Source organism: Nymphaea colorata, chromosome 10, assembly GCF_008831285.2.
Source record: "Nymphaea colorata isolate Beijing-Zhang1983 chromosome 10, ASM883128v2, whole genome shotgun sequence".
NCBI lineage: Eukaryota > Viridiplantae > Streptophyta > Magnoliopsida > Nymphaeales > Nymphaeaceae > Nymphaea > Nymphaea colorata.
The window spans coordinates 7877324-7902576 of record NC_045147.1 but is presented as its reverse complement, the minus strand read 5'-3'; the positions used below and the strand labels follow the sequence as shown (position 1 = coordinate 7902576).

At 39.8% G+C, this 25253-nt stretch overlaps 1 protein-coding gene across 1 annotated transcript in view; it reads right to left on the bottom strand.

Moving 5' to 3' along the window:
- The window catches only part of LOC116261826 (uncharacterized), a 28150-nt gene extending 6422 nt beyond the window's left edge, over positions 1–21728 (bottom strand). Inside the window, exon 1 of the mRNA XM_031640708.2 lies at positions 21259–21728. Within this exon, the coding sequence (XP_031496568.1) occupies positions 21259–21495 (237 nt within the window). The 5' untranslated portion in view covers positions 21496–21728. The remainder of the gene's footprint in view (positions 1–21258) is intronic.
- Between the last annotated feature and the right edge of the window lie 3525 nt (positions 21729–25253).

Sequence of the window (25253 nt, the reverse complement as noted above, 5' to 3'; positions counted from 1 at the left end):
GGATTGATGGCTTTGAGTTTTGACTTTTGTTGGCACGGCTAGAAGTTGGGAAGTGGCCTATTAGAGGGCTTGTAGGTCGACACTACCCGTCGACACCCTCTTGAGGCGATGACACGTGCCTCAAGGATTTTGCTTTGTATTTGTTTGAATTGTTTAGGTATCTAGTAGGAATCTTATCATTTGTTTATGTTTGCAGGTACCCCGGGCACGTCCCGTCGACCTTGAGTTCGAAGCTCGAGGAGTTTTGAAGAGTTTTGTGAGCGAGCCACAGGTATGGCGACATTCCAGGCAAATCCCTGCTTGGGGCAAATGTGTGATTGTGTGCTCCTAGGATCAAGGGATCCTAAGATTGTGATGTTAATTGATTGACTGCTTTGTGAATGAGTATATGTATGTTGCTTATATGATAAGAATGGGTTAGAAAGATTATTAGTCATTTGTTTTGAAAATGTTACGCATTGGCATGTGCATGCTAGAATTGATATCTGTTTAGGACAGATGAGGCGGGGTATCGAGTCGAGTGTCTCCTCGACCCCAATTGTGCATTAGAAAGCATTATAGAATGATAACTGCATAGGACAGCTACGAGTCAACCGCAGATCGAAACTACTCTCTGTGGATTGGCTAAGTTTTTCAAAGAGGTGATTGACGTGATTGATGTGAGGATTAATGTGATGATTGATATGAATGTGTACGTTGTTGCATATGCATTGCCATGGGCAACAATACAAATGGATGAAATAGAGGGTAGTTGTACCCGTACTGTATGACGGCTAGCAATGACTGTTACTGTATGTATAGACCTCGTGTAGAGGCATTGGGAAGTGTAAGTGCACTCGTAGGGTGTATTAACCTCATGTGCTAGCCAGTCATCTTGTGAATGAGTAATGATAATGATGAAAAAGAAAACGAAAGGATAAGAGATGAGAGGCCAGTGGGATGTGGCTGTGTGTTTGGGAGATGTCCCGTTCTCGCCACTGGTCTCGCCTGTCAGAGCGCAGGTGGTGCAAGGCCCCAGGGTTCTGTTGTGTGTTGTGCTTGGAGCGTTGGGCTCCCGCCTTCCCAACCTGGGTGTCCTAGGGAAGGCTGAGTATCTCACATTGGACTTCACACATCCAGGGATGAGTGCTCTACCGCTGCAGCGGGTGAAAAGGATCCATACTGTTATGGGCCACCACGGGGGTTGTCTCTCGGCTGTAGGCCGCCCGCAGTGTGCACGTGCCTGTGTTGCACCCACAAGAACTGTTAATGCACTAAAGTTAATGAAAATGTAATGTGTTTGATAGAATGCATGTGACTGACGTATATGTGATTGATATGAATGCAAGTGTTATGTTTAAGCATGCTTCGCATGTGACTGATGTTGTGTTAGTGTGGCCATCAAGTGGCTTTTACGTGTTGTACTCTGACACGACATGACGATAGATGGGTTGATATTTGTTCTTTTATTTGAGCTTTACTTGAGAGGGTTTGACATTTTCCTGGCTTGTTGCCATACTGCGAAGGCTGAGCCTTCAGTTGTTTTCTTTTTCAGGTTTTGGCGGACCCGGGGCAACAGGTTGAGCAGATGGCTTCACTCACGTCCTATTGGGAAGGTTTTGGGATTGTCGTTTGTAGTGCCGGCACGTCATGTTTTGGTTTTATTGATGTCTTCTTTTTGTTAGGCATCAATGTTGTGATTTTGGGGCATTTTGGTCATGCACATAGATGTGAATTTGTATGAAACAAAATGGTTATATAAATGAAAGTTCGCCCCATTGTTTTGAATTGCTTGGCTCATCGTCTTTTTGAATTGTTGGGTAGTCACACCTCGATGTTTTATGTTTAGAAAAAAAAAAAAAAAGTTTGAGGGTTAAAAGGTCGGGGAGTGACAGAACCGAAACCTAAATAATATAAGACCAGTGGAGTATTTAAAGAATTGAACGGAGATGAATGAGAAAAGGCTAGCTTGATAATATTTGAGAAATATAGGATAAACAGAAATAAAGAATGCTATGGTAAGAAGCTGGATTCTTAATACTATGCAGCTAGATATGTGTAGAAATATTCTTCGATTTCGAAGAACTGGCGAAGCCTGAGAGTACCTAAAAGGCAAGTAGATGAAATAGCTATGTACATAAATATGACAGATCAAGCGAAAATTATAAACTTAAAGGCTAAAGCAAAGGGAAAAGTCGATTAGAAAATATTTTCGTTGCTCTTGCTTCTTCATCGAATGAACTAAAATTTTACATAAATCTAAATGAGAAGCAAAAGCTAATGAAATGACATAAAATAACTTGAACATTTTTTGGACTTCTTTAGGGTCTTAGCCCGAATTTGAAAAAACCAGAGCATCTCTTCGTTAATCCTCAAGCATGAGATTCACACCTAACTTTGTGATGAAGAGACTAGACATGCTAAAGGAGAAAATGAAAGTGTTCTTGTGATGTCCGAGACAAAAAAATTATCCTAAGAATACAAGAGATCCTTCAATATCACAAGCTTGAGGCACCAGCCTCACCAAGAACTCACACAAGAAAAACCTCAAACTAGAGGTCCATAAACTTGTATTGCTGAAACTTAAGATACTACACAAAAACAGGCCTTAAAACCTTGACAATCCAAGGGACTACGGCACCTTATTTATAGAACAAGAAAGGGAAAAGAGAGAGAAGGAGACAGCTGTTGGGCCAGTTCCAACGGCTAGAAATCTAGCAGTTGGAAGCTTGCCAACAGCTAGATATGCTCCTTTTAATAAATACAAAAAAATAAAAAATAAAAGAAACAGCAAACATACATAAAAAAAAAAGAAAAATACATAAGAGTCCTATCCCACATATATATAAAAATACATAGACTAGGAACACTCCCTCTGTCGTTCAAAACCAAGTGGTTGTTGCATATAGAGTATAGACTGTTGATTATTGGAAGAAGAAGGGGCAAGAGAGATAGAGGGAGAAAGTGAGAGAATGAGAGAGAGAGAGGAACGTTTTTCTTATTCCAGCACGTAACCCTAATCTCCTATTAATATGAGACTAGGGTGTGTTACCAATTTTACAAAAATAGTCCACTAAACATAAGACAATAATTAAGTGAACCTATTCCAACTTTCTAATAATTCAGAAAACCACCCGACTGCTATAAGTATTTAACACTCCCCCTCAAGCTGGAGCATAAATATCAATCATGCTCAGCTTGTTACATCCTCTCAAAAAATCTCCAATGGGAAGAGCCTTAGTGAACATATCAACAGCTTGATCTTCAGAAGAGATGAATGGTGTCAATAACTCCTTCTTGTACCAAGTCCCGAACATAATGACAATCTACTTCAATGTGTTTAGTCCTCTCATGGAAAACAGGATTATTTGCAATGTAGGTTGCTGATCTATTGTCACAGTACATCTTCATTTGGAGTGTCACAGAAATCCCCAATTCTAGAAGCACAGATTTGACCCAAGACATTTCAGCCGCAGTTTGGGCCATAGCTCTATATTCAGACTCAGCACTAGATCTAGCAACTACATTCTGTTTCTTGCTTCTCCAAGAAATAAGATTCCCACCAACAAAGACACAGAAACCCGTAGTCGATTTCCTATCATCTACTGACCCTGCATAATCAGCGTCACTATATGCTTCTATGTCCACACATGATCCCTTTTTGAACCATAACCCCTTTCCCGGGGCTGATTTCAAGTATTTTACCACCATTAGAGCAGCCTCCCAATGAATTTTCTGAGGTTTTTCCATGAATTGACTTAACTTGTTCACAGCAAAACTGATATCAGGTCGAGTGATAGTCAAGTATAAAAGTTTCCCTATCAACGATCTGTAAGAACGGGAGTCAAAAGTTTCTGAGTCATCATCATGAATATGAATTCGAAGATTCATAGGAAGTGTAGTCGGTTTGGCTCCCAATAATCCTGTTTCCTGCAAAAGATCAAGAACATATTTCCTCTGAGACATCACAAGTCCTTTATTACTGCGAGCCACTTCAATGCCAAGAAAATAACGAAGTGGACCAAGATCTTTTATGACAAAGTGTTTCTGTAGAAACTCCTTTGCCTGAACTAACTCGTGAATACTTTCTCCAGTGAGGACAATATCATCAACATATACAATCAATATCACTATACCAGAAGTCCCTTTTTTGATAAACAACGAGTGATCACACTGGGACCTTTGAAATCCACACTTAGAAACAACCTCACTGAGCTTATGAAACCATGCACGAGGGCTTTGTTTAAGCCCATAGATAGCCTTTTTGAGTTTGCATACCTTGGAACACTCCCCCTGTCGTTCAAAACAAGGGGGTTGTTGCATATAGACTGTTTCAGAAAGATCACCATACAGAAATGCATTTTTCACATCAAGCTGAAAAATGGGCCAATCCTGTTGAACTGCGAGAGATATAACAAGGCGAATAGTACCTAACCGTGCCACAGGCGAAAATGTCTCGAAGAAGTCCACACCATAAGTCTATGTATAACCTTTAGCAACAAGACGAGCTTTGAAGCGCTCTACAGACCCATCAAAATGATATTTGATTGTGAAAACCCATTTAGAGCTGACAACGTCACAAGTCATCGGTGGGTCCACTAAGTCCCAAGTTTCTCGAGAAAGAAGAGCATCCATTTCCTCCTGTATGGCTTGCTTCCATCGTGAATCTAGCAAGGCTTGGTGGTGAGAGGTCGGAATAGTATGACTATCCATAGCTCGGTCAAACTGTACTAAACTCGTGCTCAAATGGTCCATAGAAACCGAGTTAGAGATAGGATGTCTTGTGCACTGTCGCTGGCCCTTGCGAATAGCAATGGGTAGATCATCTGCAGAATAATCATCATTTCTTCCTGAGTCAGTCTTATCATTAGAACTTACCTCATGAGAAGATTCTCGTGGACGGGTGGGAGAGGGATCTTGACGCCGAGTATAGACTATTGGAGGTTTATGAAAACGATCACAGGACCGTGGTTGAGAGGAAGGGATAGACTCAAGAGAGACTGGGGGAATAGGAAGAGGGACAGATACGGGGAGTTCATTCAAAGTGGTATGTGATGTGAAGTAAGGACGCGACTCAAAGAATGTAACATCCGCACTGATAATCTCTTTCATGTTCTGGGGATCAAAACATCGGTAGCCTTTTTGATTGGCAGGATATCCAATGAACACACATTTAACAGCTTGGGCAGCAAGTTTGTTTTTGTTTGGGCCCAAGATGTGTACAAAACAAGTGCATCCAAACACTTTGGGAGGGATATGAAATAATGGTCGATCTGGATATAGTATTTGAATGGGAATGCGTTCTTGGATGGCAGACGAGGGTAATCGGTTGATGAGGTAGCAGGCAGTGAGAATAGCATCACCCCAAAAATATACAGGCATATGAGTATGCAACATGAGAGTGCGGGCCACGTTTAGAAGTTGTCGATGTTTGCGTTCAGCAACACCATTTTGTTGGGATGTGTGGGGACATGTATATTGTGGGCGAATCCCATGATTGGCATAGAATTGAAGTAGAGCTGAGGATTTAAATTCAAGAGCATTATCAGTGCGAATATTTTTGACAATAACACCAAACTGAGTTTTTACTTCATTGACAAATTTCTGAATAATACAGATGACTTCAGACCTGTCCCGTAACAAAAATACCCAACTGATTCTAGTAAAATCATCAACCAAAACAAGGTAATACCAGAAACATGAACGAAAGAGAACACGACTTGGACCCCAAACATCAACATGCAGAAAATCAAAGGGACTTTGACTCGATGGACTCTTACTTGAAGGGAAACTACTACGTGTATGCTTGCCTAACTGGCATGCATCACATAAGAATGACTCTGATGCAGGAATATCTGGAAAAATACGACGAAGCTTGGACACAGAAGGATGACCCAGCCTGAGATGCCACTGCAAAGGAGAAGGCTTCGATGTGAAGGAGGATGCAGCAACATCGACAGGAACAGAGAGGAAATAGAGCACTTCCCGTTCATGGCCGCCACCAATCATCTTCCCAGTTTGTAAGTCCTGAAAAGAACATGAACCGGGAAAAAAAAATGACTCTACACTGTAGATCTCTAGCCAATTGCTTAACAGATAATAGATTAACAGGAAATCGTGGAGCATATAACACATGTGTAATGGTGCCAAAAGACGTGAGATAGATATCGCCACTGCCCAGAATAGGGGACAACTTGCCATCAGCCAACTTGACATGTTGTGGTGTAGTGAACTTGGTGAACGATAAAAACATTTGTGGCTGATTACAACAATGCCTGGATGCTCCTGAGTCAATCATCCATATCATACCTGGGTCCTGCGTGGGGGCACCAACAGAGAACGCCGAGTCTATGGTAGCTGTGCTGGATGAAGCAGGGGTAGATCTCTGAGCAAGAACCAAATCATATTCTTCCTTGCTTAAGTTGAGAGAATATAATGGAGATATAGGAGTAGGAGACTCAACCATAGAAGCAGTAACCTGTGGAGAAGTCACAGTAGAAGAAGAAGACCTTTTTCCTGCATATAGGAGTAGGAGACTCAACCATAGAAGCAGTAACTTGTGGAGAAGTCACAGTAGAAGAAGAAGACCTTTTTCCTGCATTCATCCTTCCTCCACCACGTCCTTGAGGACCAGTAGAACATAGGTGGGGATGTTTATCCCAACATCGATCCTGTAAGTGTCCTAATTTACCACAATAGGAGCACTGAAATCTGCCACGTCCTGCACCACGACCTGTACCACGTCCCCTAGATCCAATAAAGGAACTATGGCCACGTACGCCTGACATCACAAGAGCAGAAACTGGGGTGTCATGTGTAGGTTGAGTAAGAGAGACTGCCAGGCGACTCAGTCTATTATAAGTATCTGCTAGGTCCGGAAGATCACTGCCAGTAAGAATTTGAGACTTCGCCACAGAGTACTCAGAAGATAATCTAGACAAAAACTTTGCTACCATACCAGTTTCAAAATGTGATGCATAACAGTGCTTGCACGGTAGGCGAAGAGCTTTTAATCGTTCATACGCAGCAGTCAATGTAGCAAAATATTGTGTCAAATCTTGATCTCCTTGCCGTATATTACACAACTCCTCTTCCAATTGTAAAATTTTAATGACATTCGTAGCATGAGAGTACGTCTTCTTCAGAAAAGACTACATATCTTTGGCCTTGGTGTAGTATGCAATTGTTGGAGCTATACGGGACTCTACACTGTTCATAATCCAAGCCATTACAATGTTATTATGTTCACAAGTGTAGAGACTGGTGTGTCATGCGTAGGCTGAGTAAGAGTGACTGCAAGACGACTCAGCCTATTATAAGTATTTGCTAAGTCTTGAAGATCACTCTCTGTGAGAATTTGAGACTTCGCCACAACATATTCTGCAGATAACCCAGAAAGAAACTTTGTCACCATACCAGTTTCAAAATGTGATGCATAACAGTGTTTGCAAGGTGGGTGAAGATCTTTTAACCGTTCATATGCAGCAATCAATGGGGCAAAATATTGTGACAGATCTTGATCTCCTTGCCGTATGTCACAAAGCTCCTCTTCCAATTGCAAAATTTTAATAACATTAATAACATGAGAATATGTTTTCTGCAGGAAAGACCACATATCTTTAGCTTTAGTGTAGTATGCAATTGTTGGAGCTATGCGAGACTCTACACTGTTCATAATCCATGCTATTACAATGTTATTATCTTCCTCCCACGCAGCATATTTCCTTTTTCTCTCTAGAGGTTCATCTTATTCAATAATATGTTTCTTCATATGACCAGCCACAAACATCATAAATACCATCGACCAGATTTCATAAATAGAACCATCAAGTTTAATTGTAGTTCCATACGAAAAAGAGTTATCAGCCATCTTGTATTCATAAGAACTTTCTGATCTACTATTTTCAGCCATAGAAAAAACTGACACACACTAGTAGGGATGCAGCAGTCAAAAACCACATAGAAATATATTTCTACTATCCTCAGAATATCATACGAATATCACATGCTAGATAACAAAAACATGTGTAATCACAGCAACTGCCCACGTCTGAAAAGCATAACAGAAAGTAGAAAATAGGTTACTGAATTTTGGTCGACTGCAATGGATTTTCAATTTTAGAAAGAACTGATGCTTTCAGCTGACTGCTTAAACCTTCAGACGACTGTTGACACCTGCTGACTTCTGCTGCCGACTGTTTACTCCTTGAAAACTGATGCTTTTAGCCAACTGCTTACACCTTCAAACGACTACTTACAACTGCTGATTTCTGCTGCCTTCTGCACCTTCAGAGAGAAAGAAAACAGGAACAGCTATAGAAACCTGCTGATTTCTGTCTTCTCTTACACTATCGGTAGAACACCATCCATGTTCCCTTTTTTTTATTGTTTTTCAGAAAAGAACTGCATGATCATCACACCTTACGCAAAAAAAAATATCCACACGATCTGTTGTTTCTCATATGAAACAGCAGCCACGAGATCTCCTTAAGGATCTGATCACGCCTTCCACATAGGCGTGACCAGTCCTTCTCCACGCAGCACACCCAAACTTTATTTCTTTACTGCCTTCCTGTTGGTGGGTAAGAAGAAATAAAGATGGGCAACAAGAGGAGGAAAGAGAAGGAAGACGGCGGAGGAAGAAGTCGCCGGAGACAGAGATTGCCGGAAAACTTACTTGGCTGTCGCCATCGGCAGTGGCTCTGATACCATGTTGCACGAGAGAGAGAAAGAAAAGGTTTCTGTTATTTCTCACGTAACCCTAATCTCATATTTAAAGAGATTAGGGTGTTGACTACATATTTACAATTTCAGTCCACTAAAGTGTACTAAAATAATAAGTAGACCCTCGTCCACTTTCTAATATTTTAGAAAGACTCAAATTGACTCTAGAAAACTTTAACAATGGTAACGAGCCCTTACCCTCTACTTTTTGAACGGAGGAGAGCTGCTGGGAGCCGCCATGGGTCAGCCAAACAGCATCAGGTCCAATTTTTTCCATTTTTCTGTTTCTTTTGCTGATTCACTATTTCAGACGTTGCATATAATCTCAAGTCTGCAACGTATTTCATTGGAGTTTAGACTCTTCATAAGACTCTTTTACCATTTTACAGTTTACCTGTCCAATCTTAAAAGTCAGTAAAACTGTAAAATAAATAAGAGGCCAATTATTACGATATCACCCAATGTTAAAATAAATAAATCAGAACTTCACCCGAATATTTGTAGCAGTGGGTTGAGAATAGTTGGGAACTGGTACTAGTTCTTCATTTAAGCAGGTGAGACCAAATAACATTGAAGTTATGTACACGTTGTAGGTTTCTAAATTCTAGCTTTCTTTAAGAGCATTGTTTATCGAATAGTCACAAATAACGTCTCAGAGTTCTAAACGGCGAGGCTTTTCTCGGGTATAATATGGCGAGCTTGAAAAAAATGGGAAAATACGGTAAATTTTTAAAAATTTTAAAAAACTAAAAATGGAAAAAAAATAAGTGAGAAACTAAGTCACATGGGTACTTCAATAAGGTCCACGTACCCGTGTCGCCGTACCCGTACACAAGATGGGTACTGTTGAATAATATGTGTTAGGTGGTATTTTTGAATATTTAAGAGTCTAGGAACAGCTCTTTATAAATAAGGGTTTTATTTATGGACCTCTTTGGTAATTTGTTACTTTACCCTAATTCTCATTTAACATGAGATTAGGGCAGCTTTAGTCAATACAATAGAAAGTTCTCTCTCTCTCTCTCTCTCTCTCTCTCTCTTTCTCTCTCGTTCCCTTCTCTCCTCTCCCTTGGCTGCATGTAACATGGTATCAGAGCCCAACCTTCCTTGGGACTGAAACCTCTCTCACCGTGCTCATCCTCTGTCTCTCTCTTCCTCTTCTTCTATTCTCGTGGATAGCTCTGAGAGCACGACAGGCTGAACGTGCATATTAGGCTCGATCTAGGGTTTTCTTAAGCAAAAGATCAAAAACCCTAGATCGATGCCCTGTTGAAGTGGATGTGGATGGACGTTGCAGGTGTCTCCCTCACATGGCAGAAGTTTCCTTTGTGGTCGGTGGTCACTACTTGGTGAATGGAAGTCGCTGCAGACGTGGATATTACAACCTTTTTTTTTATCAGCCGTGGATCTGCCCTAGGGTTCTGTTAGCCATGGATATGTCCTTCCTCTTGTTGGATGTTGCTGCCGTCGATTTGCTCTAAATTTCAGTCAGCCGTGGATCTGCCCTAGGTGATATCTGTCTTTCTTTTTGTTGGATATTGCAGCCGTGAATATGAATTCTTTCTTTATCGTGGATCTGCCCTAGCTGGTGTTGGATGTTGCAATAGTCGACTTGCTCTAAGTTTCAGTCAGCCGTGGATCTGCCCTAGGTGCAATCTGGTCTAAGTTTCAGTCAGCCGTAGATCTGCCCTAGGTGCGATCTGGTCTAAGTTTCAGTCAGCTGCGGATTAAAATTCCTTTATCATTTGCATACTTTATCGTCCCTTTCTGCGGTATATATATTAGTGCTGTTCTCTTTTTGTGGGAGTTGTGATGGAGCCTAGCCAACCGTCTAATATGGGAGACAATTCTAAGACCGAGTCTCATACTGAATACAAGGTGGTTGGGAATCCTGTCTTCTATGGTTCTACTGTAAAATTAGATGGTCACAACTATGAAATCTGGTCACGAATGTTTATGATGTCTGTAGTAGGACATCGGAAAGACCATATCATTGATGAAGATGAACCGAGTGTTAAAACTGGGAAACATGCCACATGGAAAGAAGATAATAGTATTGTTATGTCTTGGATCATGAACAGTGTGCAGACGGATATAGCTCCTACTCTTGCCTACTATACGACTGCAAAACATATGTGGACGTTCTTGAGACAAACTTATTCTCATGACAAGAATGTCTCGAAAATTTTACAAGTTGAGGAAGAGTTACTTAAACTGCAACAAGGTGAATTGGAACTATCTCAATACTTTGCTTCAGTTAAAGCTGCGTATGAACGATTGAAGGCTCTTCAACCTCCATGTCAGGCATGTTACAAGACGCATTTTGAGCAGACTATGGTGGCTAAGTTATTGGCTGGTTTGTCCCCTAAGTATGAGGTCGCAAAAGTTCAGATGCTTACTGGAGCAGAAATTCCAGATCCTGTTGAGGCATATAATAGACTCAGTAGATTGGCTATATCTCTCTCTCAGTCCCAGAGTGAGTCTCCTTCTGCAGCCTTAGCTGTGTCTGGAGGGCGTGGGCAAGCCACTAGGGGAAGAGGCTCAGGTCGTGGTGTAGGGGGCAGAGGAAGATTTCAATGTACATTCTGTGGAAAATTGGGACATTTGGAAGATAGATGTTGGGACAAACATGGTAGACTGGCTTCTACTTCCCATGGCAGGGGATCTAGCACTTCAGGGGGCAGAGGGACCTTCTCTTCTCATATTCCTATAGGGTCTGCCCGAGTTGCTACACCATTGGGAGAGACTCCTTCCTCGATGAATTCTGAGAACTCCACAGTGACTATGAGTAAGGCAGAGTATGATCAGCTTATGGCTCAGCGACCTCCTCCTACCACGATGTCTACAGTTGCCTCCTCGGTCATGGTGGATTCTGTTGCTAGTACTTCTTCTCATGAACCAGGTACCATGTGGATTATTGATTCTGGGGCTTCGAAACACTTTTGTAGTCAGCCTCACATATTTACTTCATTGCATCGTTTTTCACAGCCTCAACATGTTAGGCTTGCCAACGGAAAGCTTTCTCCTATTATGGGAATTGGGGAATTGGGGATGTTAAACTTCCTGGTTCTATCCTTCTTTCCCATGTTTTATATGCTCCAGAGTTTCCTGCAAACCTTCTATCTGTTACTCAGTTGACGAAAGATTTGCGTTGTAGAGCCATATTTGATCTTGGTTCATGTGTTTTTCAAGACTTGCAAAATGGGAAGACGATTGGTGGCGGCCATGAGTAGAAGGGAGTTTACCTACTGTCGGAACCAGTGGAGGGCGTGGCATCTATGGCTCTATCTAAGCCAACTCCATATCAGTGGCATCTCCGACTAGGCCATCCTTCATTATCCAAGCTTCGTGGTGTTCTCCCTAATATTTCTGTGTCTGAGTCATTCCAGTGTGAGGCCTGTCAATTGGCCAAACACACTAGAAGTAGTTTTCCTTCCAGCAGTAGTGCGTCGAGTCATGCAGTTTTTGATCTTATTCATGTTGATGTTTGGGGGCTAGCCGGGTTGTAAGCCGGGCCAAATTTAGGTATTACATTGTTATTATTGATGATTTTTCTCGTCTTAGTTGGGTGTTCTTGTTAAAAGAGAGGTCTGAAGTTATTTGTATTCTTCAAAATTTCATTATTGAAATAAAGACTCAGTTTGATTCCATTGTCAAAAACATTCGCACTGATAATGCTTGTGAGTTCAAATCCAATACCCTACTACAGTTTTACACTAAATGTGGAATATGTCCTCAATTCACTTGCCCCCACACTTCTCAACAAAATGGTGTTGCCGAACGTAAACATCGTCAGCTACTTGACATGGCTCGCACTCTCATGATACATAGTTGTGTTCCGGTGCAATTTTGGGGCGATGTCATACTCACTGCATGTTACCTAATTAACCATCTTCCATCCTTGTCTATTGGCAATCAAATTCCCATTCAAGTTCTCTATCCAGATAGACCCCTGTTTTCCCTTCCACCCAAAGTCTTAGGGTGCACTTGCTTTGTTCACATCTTTGGTCCTAATAAAGACAAACTTGGTGCACAATCAATTAAATGCATTTTCATTGGTTATCCAAAACACCAAAAGGGTTATATCTGTTTTGACTCCCACACTCATAAGCAGTACATCAGTGCGGATGTTACATTCTTTGAGTCAAGTCCTTATTTTCACTCTACTCCATCAGTATCCGACAGGTCATCGTCTATGCCTTTACCTATCCCACCGGTTCCCCTGCAGTCTATTCCTTATGATTCATTTCCAAGTGCCAACAGATTCCATGATCCTCCACTGGTCTACACTCGCCGACACACTCCTGCTCAAGATTGTCCACCAGTCGCTTCTTAGGATGTAAGTATTTCTGATGTTACTACCCCTGCCCAGGATGCTCCTGACATGTCTTTGGACTTACCCATTGCTTTACGCAAAGGCAAAAGACAATGTACTCTTCATCCTATATCTCAGTTTGTTTCTACTACTGGTATTGGTGGGCGTCTACAGAAATTTGTGTCAGCATTGTCAGTACATTCTATTCCCTCCAGCCACCAACTTGCGTTACTTGATCCTAAGTGGCGGTAGGCTATGCAGGATGAAATGGAGACTCTAATGCAAAGGGGCACATGGGAATTAGTTGACCTCCATCTGGTTGTGAAGTTGTGGGCTCCAAATGGGTATTTACCATCAAGTACCTATCTGATGGCTCAGTGGAGCGCTATAAAGCTCGTCTTGTAGCAAAAGGTTATACCCAAACCTATGGGGTGAATTTCTTTGAGACTTTTTCTCCTGTGGCGAGGATGGGCACCATACGTCTTATTGTCTCTGTTGCAGTACATTATGATTGGCCCTTATATCAGCTGGATGTCAAAAATGTCTTCTTATATGGAGATCTTGATGAGACCGTGTATATGCAGCAGCCTCCTGGTTTTGAACATCAGGGGGAGTGTGGTAAAGTGTGCAAGCTAAAGAAAGCTATATATGGCTTGAAACAAAGTCCTCGTGCTTGGTTAATAAATTTTCAGAAGTTTTATTAAAATGTGGTTTCAAGAGATCTCAGCTGGACCATTCATTATTCATCAAGTAAGGATCTAGAGGTACTGTGGTGTTAGTGGTGTATGTTGATGATATTGTGTTGACAGGTGAATGTGAGCAGGAGGTAGCTCATACAAAGAAATTTCTACAACAACACTTTGTTACCAAAGATCTTGGCCAGCTATGATACTTCCTTGGCATTGAAGTTGCTCGTAGTAAGGAAGGAGTGGTGTTATCACAAAGGAAGTATGTTCTTGATCTGTTACAGGACACAGGGATGCTGGGAGCTAAACCTGCAACTCTTCCTATGAACCCACGGGTACACCTATTTGATGATGAATCGGAAGAGGTAGCTTCTCATGCATACAAATCATTGATTGGTAAGCTTCTCTATGTGACAGTAACTCGACCAGACATTAGTTTTGCTGTGGGAAAATTAAGTCAATTCATGGAAAAACCAAGAAAATCACATTGGGATGCAGCTATGTTGATTGTCAAGTACTTGAAGTCCTCCCCTGGCAAAGGACTTTTCTTTAAAAAGGGTATATCTCTTGATGTCAAAGCTTAGACGCAGATTATGTAGGCTCAATTGATGATAGGAAGTCCATCACAGGGTTTTGTGTGTTTGTGGGAGAAAATCTCATCTCTTGGAGAAGTAAGAAACAAAATGTTGTTTCTAGATCAAGTGCAGAATATCGTGCTATGGCTCAAACGGCTGCTGAAATGACATGGTCTAGATCCTTACTTGAGAGTCTCGGTATTCCAACTTCTACTCCTATGAAGATGTTTTGTGATAACAAAGCGGCTACCTATATTGCTAATAATCCAGTATTTCATGAGAAGACAAAGCACATCGAAGTAGATTGCCACTCTATTCGCGATATGGTTCAAGAGAGAATTATCTCAACTATACATGTAGCCTCTGAAGGTCAAGCCGCTGATATCTTCACCAAAGCCTTGCCTATTGCAAAATTTTCTAGATGTTGTGACAAGCTAAGCATGATTAACATCTATTCTCCAGCTTGAGGGAGAGTGTTGAATAATATGTGTTAGGTGGTATTTTTGAATATTTAAGAGTTTAGGAACAACTCATTATAAATAAGGGTTTTATTAATGGACCTCTTTGGTAATTTGTTACTTTACCCTAATTCTCATTTAACATGAGATTAGGGCAGCTTTAGTCAATACAATAGAAAGTTCTCTCTCTCTCTCTCTCTCTCTCTCTCTCTCTCTCTCGTTCTCTTCTCTCCTCTCCCTTGGCTGCACGTAACAGGTACTTTGACACTTGGGTACCTATAGATCAAAACTGCTTAGTTTTACTTTGAGTTAATTTCTTCCACCTTACTTTGTATTATATTCTTTAGATGTGAAAATTGATTGATGTTCATATTTGACTAGGGGGTTGCTTGGTTGTCCATATGTTTAAAGTTTTTCATAGGTTTCTTAAACACACTACTGCAAAAGCCGTTGATAACTTGATATATATTTTCTATGTTATTTATTTGTTTATGTTGATTATATTCTTAATTTTGATACATATTTTTCTAAGTATTTCTTATTGTTTATATATATATACGGCCATACCCCTGCACCCAAGTTTTTTGAAAATGGTCAGTACCCGCACCGGCACCCGTACCCGTACCTATGTGACATAGGTGAGAAACTAATAACACAAACATCAAAAGATAAGTAGATTTGCAACAAATAAAAAATAGAAAATGAAAAAAACTGTTTGACATTAAAAAACTGAAGAAAATGAAAAAACTGAAAAAAAAAACGTGAAAAAAATGACTTCAAAACGCGTTATTCGTTTTTAACGTTTTTTTCAAAAAAAAAAAATGCTTTTTTTTTAGTTTTAAACAGCTAATTAATTTATCACGTTTTTTTCATTTTTTTTTAAAAACACGTTTTCTGTGACTATTATCAAGCACTTCATTATGTTAGCATTATCTAGTTATTTTCTAATGTCTTTTTATTAGTTTCTCATTTCTCTTACTTTTACCTAATTTTTAGAAATTTTCTTATTTAAAGAATGCCAAGATTTTCCTGAGATTTTTCTCAAAAAAACAACTTTGCCGAAAAATACCATAGAAAAACTCCACCAACAAAAACCCAAAAATAAATAAATAAATATATATATATATATATATATATATACACACACACACAGACACACACACACACACTGTCACATGGGTGCTCCTAAATGGCTGCTGCACCCTTATCGCACTTGTGTCGAAGTTGGTGTTTCTTTGATATAGCACATCCAGTTCGATCAGCCCAGCTAGACCAAAACTGACCACTTCACATGTGCACATAGCTAAACTAGTTTTAATACAAAAAGTTTACATGTAAATATAGATAAATAAGGCTACTAAACAGTTAAATAATTACATAACAAATGATATATGTATATATAATTATATATACACACACATATATACATCATTTGCCACACCTGCACCTAATTTTTTTCAAAAATTACCGCATCCGCATCTGCACCAGCAGGCGCAATCATATGACATAGTGTGTGTGTGTATTTATTTATTTATTTATTTATTTATTTATTTGTATTCAAGGCCCTAGGTTTGAGTCAATCAAAGTCAGTTGACAAATTAAACTAGCAAGGAAGCACATAGACACAAAACTTAAAGTGAAAAAAGTAGTAAAATAGATAAAATATTGTTTTGAATCACATCAACCATAGTTCACCGATTAAATATAGCACCACTCGATATTATCATGTAGCTTATGTATGTAAAATGCACATACATGCAGAAATATATATATAAACACACATACATGCATTCTCTTTCTCTCTCTCTCTCTCTCTATATATATATATATATATATATCTATATATATATATATATATATAGAGAGAGAGAGAGAGAGAATGCATATATGTGTGTGTGTGTATATATATATATTCAGAGTACCTGCAGCACAAATATCTTATGAGAGAGAAAAAATAACACAAATTAGTGGTTGGACGTAGGTTGAAGGAAAGAAAATAAACAGAGGTTAACGATAGGTTGAAGGAAAGTTAGTAAAAGTATACATTTAATGGTCCAAAACATAATTTTTTTCAAAATATCTCACTTTTAGGTACTAGTCTGTCAACGACTAGACCTCATTGTGAACCTAACCGACTATTATCCAGTGGTTAGTAGGTTGACTAGTGCCTAGGATGACTATGTGATAGTGACCGGGTCTTAGATTGTGAGGCAGGTCTGGGGACAGACCTAATAATTGATTGTAAATAGGGTCGAATCCATATGGGAGAGAAATCATCGCATGTCTAGAGTGTCCTTGGCCCTCTGGGAGGGAGGAACCCTAGTTGGGAGTTGGGATTAGGGTTGGGTGTGTTGAGTGTGTTGGTTATCCTTTATAGGTAGCCATCACTACCAGCTGGTATGAGAGCAGCGTTCATCAATTTTAGCCATAAATCAGCTGGATGTCACAGTTGAAAATCATCTATGGGCCGCTTCAGCCATCAGACAAAATTCCCAATGGCTATTTGCTACTGCAAATGGGGATTGAGGTGTATGGGCATGCCTAGTCCTAAATCTTGGAGCCCTAATCGGCCTAAGGAATATGATGACTACATCTGCAACCTTGCAAATTTTGGGCTATGGCTCCTGTGGCGGTTCTTCCTCTTCTTGGGCAAAGAGCGTTATCAGAAGTTGTGTTATCAGAAGTTCTAAAGGGAGTCACTGTTTGGCCAGTTTGGCCCAGAGAAGAGTCATTGCCAATGGAGTTGGCTGAAGAGTTTCGAAGGCTGGACTATGACAATTGGTGGCCTGGTGTAATTCCAGGAAGTGTTGGAAGTTGACTGCAATTCCCTGGACCTTGTTGAGCCCAGGCGATGCCAAACCCTACCATACAAGTGAGGCAACAAGCCCTTACCAAATTGTTGGATGGATTGCTCAGCACGATGAATGAGCAGCAGCAAACTGCAGACCTTCCACCACCGCTTGAAATTGGTATGATTGATTAGCACCTCAGTGACCAGATGTCTGACATTAAAGAGACCTTATGCCTATTTGATGGAGGGGAAGTTGGTTATATCAGTAATCAGGAGCAGGAGCGGTACCCCAAAAAGGCAGCACGACAAAACTTGATCAATGGGGTCGATGCTGATGGGAAAGAGAACTCCTACGTCTTTGACAAGGAGCACAACGGCTTATCCAATGCTGCTGAGCTGTACCCCACGTTGACCTACTCCGGTAAGGAATTCACCACTGAAGAAGTGAAGGAGAAAAACTATGGCCTCGTATGGAAATCAGTATTGAAGAACAGAAAGAGGCTGGATGAATCTCATCGAGCAAAGAAGCATTAGCACCAAGAAAGGGAAGTGATGGGTTTTACAACAATCTAAAAGACGAGTTACTGTTTATCAAAGTGATGCATCCTAAAACAAAGGGGATATTGCAGTTGCGCCAAATATTCAATGACGTTTTTGGTAGGAGTGAGGTGGGAGGCATCTTCATAATCAGGTAGGACGACTGATAAGAGATGGTTTTGTTTACCCATTGGTCACACATCTTTTCTTTCTATCAATCTTGTAGGTTCTATTATGAAGGATGCATTTGATATTATTATGGTAGTGTGTCAATATCTTAAGATGTTACGACAGGCTGATCCAACGATTTGGGTAATTGGCATGGTCAAGCAATTGTAAAAGGGAAATCAAAGTTGTTGAGGAACCACAGCAAAATGATCATGCAAAGGAACTAGGGAAAAAGCTCTTACATTTTCAAAGGGGATGTGAGATATATGGATGAGGCCTTGAAAGAACAGGAGTGTGGGTTAGAAGAGCATGTGCAAGGGCCTTCAACCTGAAGCCACTTCCTATGCACTACCGTTAAAGGTCTAGTTCAACCGATTCAGGAAGACTGATGAAGATTCATGATCTGCAATCAAGGGTTTACATACAAGAACTCCATCCCCAGCTCTATAGAATTTCAACAAGTCCTTAAACATCTACTGGTGTGCTGGCCTCCTGTCTTGAAGAAGCTTTCAACTAATTTTTGTCAAAGCCTAAGGAATATCTTCAATATTTCAGACAGAAGGAAGTTCGTTGTTGCCTGGCTACTAGGGTCGGCATTAAATATTGCTGCGTGTGACCTTTCAACCATGCGTGGTTTCAAAAGATGGGATGCTAGTATGGTCAATTCAAGGAAGAATGGCAAAGCAAATAATGATCATGTGCAGTACATGACATTAACATCAAAGGGCCTAAGAAGCCAAGGGACGAGGGCAACAAATCCTTGGGAAGCAACTCAACCTAGGCAGTGTTTCCAATAGGAAACGTAACTGATCTCTTTGGCGATCATCACCAAATGACTATGGGAATGGCGTGGTTTCAGAGGCGACAATTGGAATAGGTTCCATAAGGAAGGCACATATTGCAAGAGGTATCTCATCCTTCACCTCTGAACCTATGTGGAACAGTAAGGACATTGTAGCTATTGCAGTTTCATATTGTATTCTATTTCCTTTTGTCCCTACTAAACTGACTTACAAGATGGATAAAAGTGGTGCTGACTTGTGTAGTGTTGGAATGAATTCCTTGGATAGAGGTATAAATTGGAGAGCAGGTAATGCAGGAGTTTGTGTTGAGGGGGAGAGAATGATTCAGCATTGAGTGTTAATTGGGTTGGAAGTTCAGTGTTTGATGATACGACTTCCAGTTACTTACCTGTTGAAGTGCAGCAACTACCAGTTAAAATTGAAAATATAAATGGGGACACAAACCCTTCTAGTCTCCTTTTGGATTTGAAATCAACTATTAAGTGGGCTGCTCCAGCGGCTGAACATTCTGTTAATGATGCTTGGGAGGACTTCATAATGACACACGCGCACATCACTGTTAGCTCCATGTCTGCTGCTGCAATTATTATTGGGCTCCTGGATGTGGAGGGGCAACTAAACCCATTACTTGTTGGTAAGAGTTCATGTACTTTGGATGTACTAGCATGTATCCTAGTTAATGAACAGGCAATAAAGTCACTTATCAAAGGCTGCCCTGTTGGTGGTGAGGCGGTGGACTGACAATTTTTCCTTGGCAGCGAAGTTTGAAAAGGGAACCAGAAATCAGGATGTGACTCATGGTTTTCTTACTAATAAACGAGCTTCATAGGGGTGGGAAATTAAGCGAAGTAAATGGGCTTGCCTTTCACCATACGAAATCAGCTTTCGTTCGGGATCAAGCACTTCCCATAGACTTTCGGTAGAACCTGGAGGAAGGTGGAAGCTGTGGAGGATATCTGAATGCCTGCCGTCAACTTATGAAGAAGCTAACAGTTGCTACAAGGCACTTTTAATTGTATAGTTTATATCAAGACTCGAGAAGTGAGTCAGTGGTTCTCATGCCTCATTAGAACAAGAGTTACTGCTGTGTGGGAATCAAAGGGGATATCATATATTATATATATGAAGCGGCAGGGAGCCTATATGCCCAAGAGTGTGGACAGGACTATGATAGAAGCATTAACCCAGTGATAAAAAATGGAGAAACTGAAACCATTCGCCCAGTCCATCTCTGGCTATGACGAATGTGTGAAGTTATTTCAAATGGATGTCAAAAACACATTCTTATATGAAGAACTCAATGAAGAAAGTGTACATGGAGCAATCAGTTGAATACTCAGAGGAGAATCTTCTCGAAAAAGTATTCAATTAAAAGGTTATTATATGGACAGAAGCAAGCATAAAGAGCACGGCTCCAAAGTTCTCAGAGGACATACAAGAGGCGTCCAGTAGATTACTCCTTGTTTACAATTGTTGGTTCTCATGGAAATACCATATAAATAATATTGTTATTACTGAGACGAGTATAAATCTTATCCATCACTTACAAGGATCGCATGCAAAGGAAGTTTCAATGGCCATCCTTCATGGGAAGCATAAATAAAACTATTCCTATAATAAAGATAAATGGGATCGAGAGAACATCAAGAGAAATTAACAGTGAAGACAGCCTATAATATGATGTTGTACAGAGCACGAAAAAAATGAACGGAGCGTATAGTATGATGTTGTACAGGTATTCTGGACGCATTCAATCAGAAAATATCTGAAAGCCTGAACACCGTACGAATTTCACTTCAACTTCAAGAAGTGTTACAGATGCACCCATTGACAAAAAGAACATGAAATGTTGGGAAACTCTATGGATTTTAAGAGAAGCTTCACGACGCACCCCACTTAAAAACAGAACGATAAGTTGGGAATCACTCCCCTTTCAAGAGGTGTTTCTAGATGCACCCATTTACCAAAAAAGAGGAGGATCTCTTAGGAATTCCTCCTTAACAAATGTTTGTACAGGACATATTAGGAATCCCTCTCTGATTCTGATAGGTATCTTTAGATAAGCAGAAAAAGTAGGACAAGTTGAGAATTTCCATTGCAGAGTACAATGCCATAAGTTTGGGCATGAAATCATTGCCAACTACTCCCCAGTTTCCCTAGTAGTACATTAAGCTAAGAAACAGAAGGAGAAGGAGGATAGTGGATCAACTGAAGTTTCTTACTCTGAAGAACTTGGCCATGTAAGAATCACGGAAGTAGACGTCGAAATAGCCAGAGTCGGAGCCCATCAGCAGGAGGTTGGCCACCATCATCACCTTCACGTCACCGTAGCCACCAGGCCCGTCGCCACCGTCCAAATTCGAGGGGACATCGTGGCAAGATGGCAGAGACACACGCTCCTCGAAGACGATCAGAACTAGGACGAAAAGGAGCTGCACCACGGACCTCCCCAATCCCATTTCTCTCTCTCCCCCTCTCTCCGACTGTTGCTTAAAACCCCTGCGGCCACGCGCACCCTCCTGGAGCGTCAACGATTTGCAAGTCGTCCGGTCACATTGAATTGAAGGAATACGAGGGCACAAAGAAACTGCTCTAGCGTTGCCGTTTATACGGATTCTTGTTCTAGTCTTCACCGTTTTATATCTATTATTACCTTTGAAATCCAGAGGACAAGCCCGTCTGAATAATCCAATCATTTCTGAAAGGGGCCGCTACACGATGAAGAATGGAGAAGATTATCGATTCGGGTTTGGTCCGAAAATTTACTCATGTGCTAAGTGTAAAAGTCTTCCTTTATATATTTATATACTGAAATCTTCCAATCATCGAGTGTTGCTGGATGGATTTTATTTTGTTGTTTATCACTATAAAAGGTACCGCAACTGATACATTAGCAACGGCTTTGGTTGGGACATGGTTTTTCACCACTTATAAGTAAGGTTTTTAAGATTTTGGTGACAAAAGTCAAAAAATTTACTGGCAACATGTTTAACCTTGAATCCGAGTAGTGCCAAACTAAACCCGAATCTAAAAAATGCATTGCATGACTAAAATTTTTAAATTTTTTTTTTCAAATAGATGGGGTGGGGCCATGGCCTAGGTGGTCCACCCCCTCCCTCTACCCCTAGACCCCACCAACGAGGCAATAGATGGTGGTGGCAAGTGGAAAAGATGGGTTCTCCCTTCCTTCCTCTCTCTCCCTCCCTTCCACCACCAGGAGTGGCATCGCCATCCAGGGATGCCACTGGCAGCCACCCCTAGTGGTGCTATAGTGGTGGGAGGGATGGTCATAGAGAAAAAAATTAAAAATAACAACAATAGATTGCATTTGGACTGTCTAATATGCACACATCAGTTGTCTATTTGACACATAAATGCTAGATTGATGGTTCATTATATATATATATATATATATATATATATATATATAATATTCAATGTTGTCATATATGAGTGTTTGCATCCCAAAATTTATTTCAGTTTTGGAGTGCCTTAGAAATATAAAGTTTTATTTTTTTGAAATGAAAGAGAAAATGACTCACCTATCGGTATGAGAATTGGTCATTCATAGTGTCTTTACTTGGGTTAACCAATCCAAGGGTTATGCTTATTCTCGATGCATTTTAGTTTTACTTAAATATCATTTTCATTCTAAATGTGGTGTCATGCCTGGAAATAATGTTGAAGATTTAATGTTTCAAACTTTTTGGATTAAAAAATTTTGAAAGATCATTTGAGAATAAAAACTATTTTGATTTGAGAAATCTTTGAATTAAAGAAACCTTTGCATATATCATTTGGAAATCTTTGCAAGATAATATGGATATTTTGCATATTTCTTTACGAAATCAATTTAGTGTTCTCTTAAGAAATTAAATAGGTTTAATATCTTGTTCTAATTTAGCTACTACCTAGCTAGAGCTTCTTCTCATCTTACTTAAGTTCTCTTATAGAGGTGTTTATGACCATTCATGAATTCCACAAGTGAATGCATTAAGTCAATATGATTGAAAGCAAATTATTCATTCCCACCATATTATTCATCTACGGATATCTTTATCATCACATACATTTGGATTTATTTCCATACTTATCCTAAACATTCTCTTGAAACGAAAAAAAATTGAAAAGTAAAATAAGTTTGTAGACCATCAAGCATGATTTCAATACTAAGTCATTACTTCAGTTTTGGTTTTAGTGAACTCGATAAATGAAAATTAAAATCGTAGGTCTTGGGAAAGAGATATTCAAAAGGATGAAAAAAAAAAGATTTTAAGCCAAGAGGAATAAGGAGAAAGCAAAAGAGATTTTGAAAAGGAACAAAGAAAATTTTTAAAGAGAGAGAGAGGGATGTTTTGGACCACTAACGGGTGGCTTTCACATCCATGGCTCCCAGGGAGGTTCCACATATAAAAAAATATAAAAATCATTTCTTAAAACACATATTTTAAAGGGTAAAATGGTCTTTTGTTACAAATGGGGCTAACTTCATTTTGAGTGGTTTCTGGCTCGTTTTAGATACGTATCGTGTTCGCTTGGTCTTAAATGCATTCTAGTCAATGCTTGAAGCTCGAATCGAGGAATGGGTGAGTGGTTTAGGCTCAAAACATATTTTTAAAGTTTGTTGGCACAAGATTGAGATGCAAAACAAAGGAAAGGTCCGTGCATGCGCACACGATGCTCAATAGCATCGAAATTTGTTATTTTGTCCTCGACTTTGGATTTTGAATTGAAATTCTCGATTTGGATCCAAACTTTGGTTTTGAATTTTGGAACGGCTTTATAGGTCAAATTTCTTAGTTTGGACTTAATCTTTCGTTGGGCTCAATTACAGATCTTGGCTTTGTATTTTGGATCAATGTGTGCATTTATGATCTAAAACTTGGATTTCGATCCAAATCTTGATCTAAAGTTGAATTTTGGATTTAAATCTTGCATTTGGATTTAGATATGGATCCAAAGATCCATTTTGGATCAAGTGGTTGAGAACTAGTCTTGGATATGGATATAGGAGTCTCCCTTGGGTTGAGTTTGGGCTCGAGGTCCAAAATTATATTCAAATCACTGTAAAAAAATAGTTGAAATAAGTGAGAATCTTGTTTGAATAAAATAGACTACAGTCTTTTGATAAAATTGGGGGCAATAACAGATGCCTCTCTTTGTTACTAAGCTGACGCATGCCACCGTTTAGTGACAGAGATAAGCACCCCAGATTTTTAACAAAAACACGTTTGGAGTGACATCTCAGGTTTAACCTCTTGCCTGAATGGGTTATTTGAGTTTTTGCATGTTTGACCCTTTACCTGGATGGGTGTGACAATGAGTTTAGGTTCGACCCCTTACCTATATGAGTTGCTTTGGCTTGCATTGCAGGCTTAACCCTTACCTACATGGGTTGCTCTTGGGTTGTATTGCAGACTTAACCCCTTACCTACATGAGTTTGCTCTCAAGTTTTGAATGATAGTAATAAAAAAATGCCCCAATGTAATCAATACTTTTTACAACTGAAGAAAATTTAAATGGATAATAGATCAAATACTAAGAACACATGTATTTATCATTTATTGAAAAGTGGATACAAGAGGATTAAGTATAGAATTTCTTGAGGTGAAGAGCATTAACGAGATTGGTAAGTTCGACCCCATCAACATCAATCAACTAGTATGAGTTATGGGGCAAGACTTCTTTAATAACATAAGAGTCTTCATAGTTCGATGCCCACTTACCACGAGGTCGTCATCTTAGGTACACTACAAATCGTAGGACCAAGTCATTCACTTTGAAATGTCTCTTAATAACTGACTTGTCAAATTGTCTAGCTACCATTTGACGATAGGTTTAAGCATGCTCAGCCGCTTTTAGCATATCTTCATCTAACAAATCAAGTTGCTTTAGTATTTTCTGCTAATATTAATTTATAAGAAATTCTATAAGAGAAGCGAACTTCAAAGTGGGTTTTAATACATGCAACAATAAAACCATTTCTGTTCTATAGACTAGCTCTGCTGGAATAAAATTTGTTGGAGTCCTCATAGTAGTGTGATATGCCCACAAGGCATTGTATATTTTTTCATGCCAGTTTTTTTTTTTTTGTTTCCATTGTTTGTTCCAAGATGGATCTTATTAGTAGCTTCTGCTTGCCCATTACCTTTGAGGTAATAAAGAGCTGAACAAAGATGCATGATATGGTATTTGCTGTATAGTTGCCTCATCTTT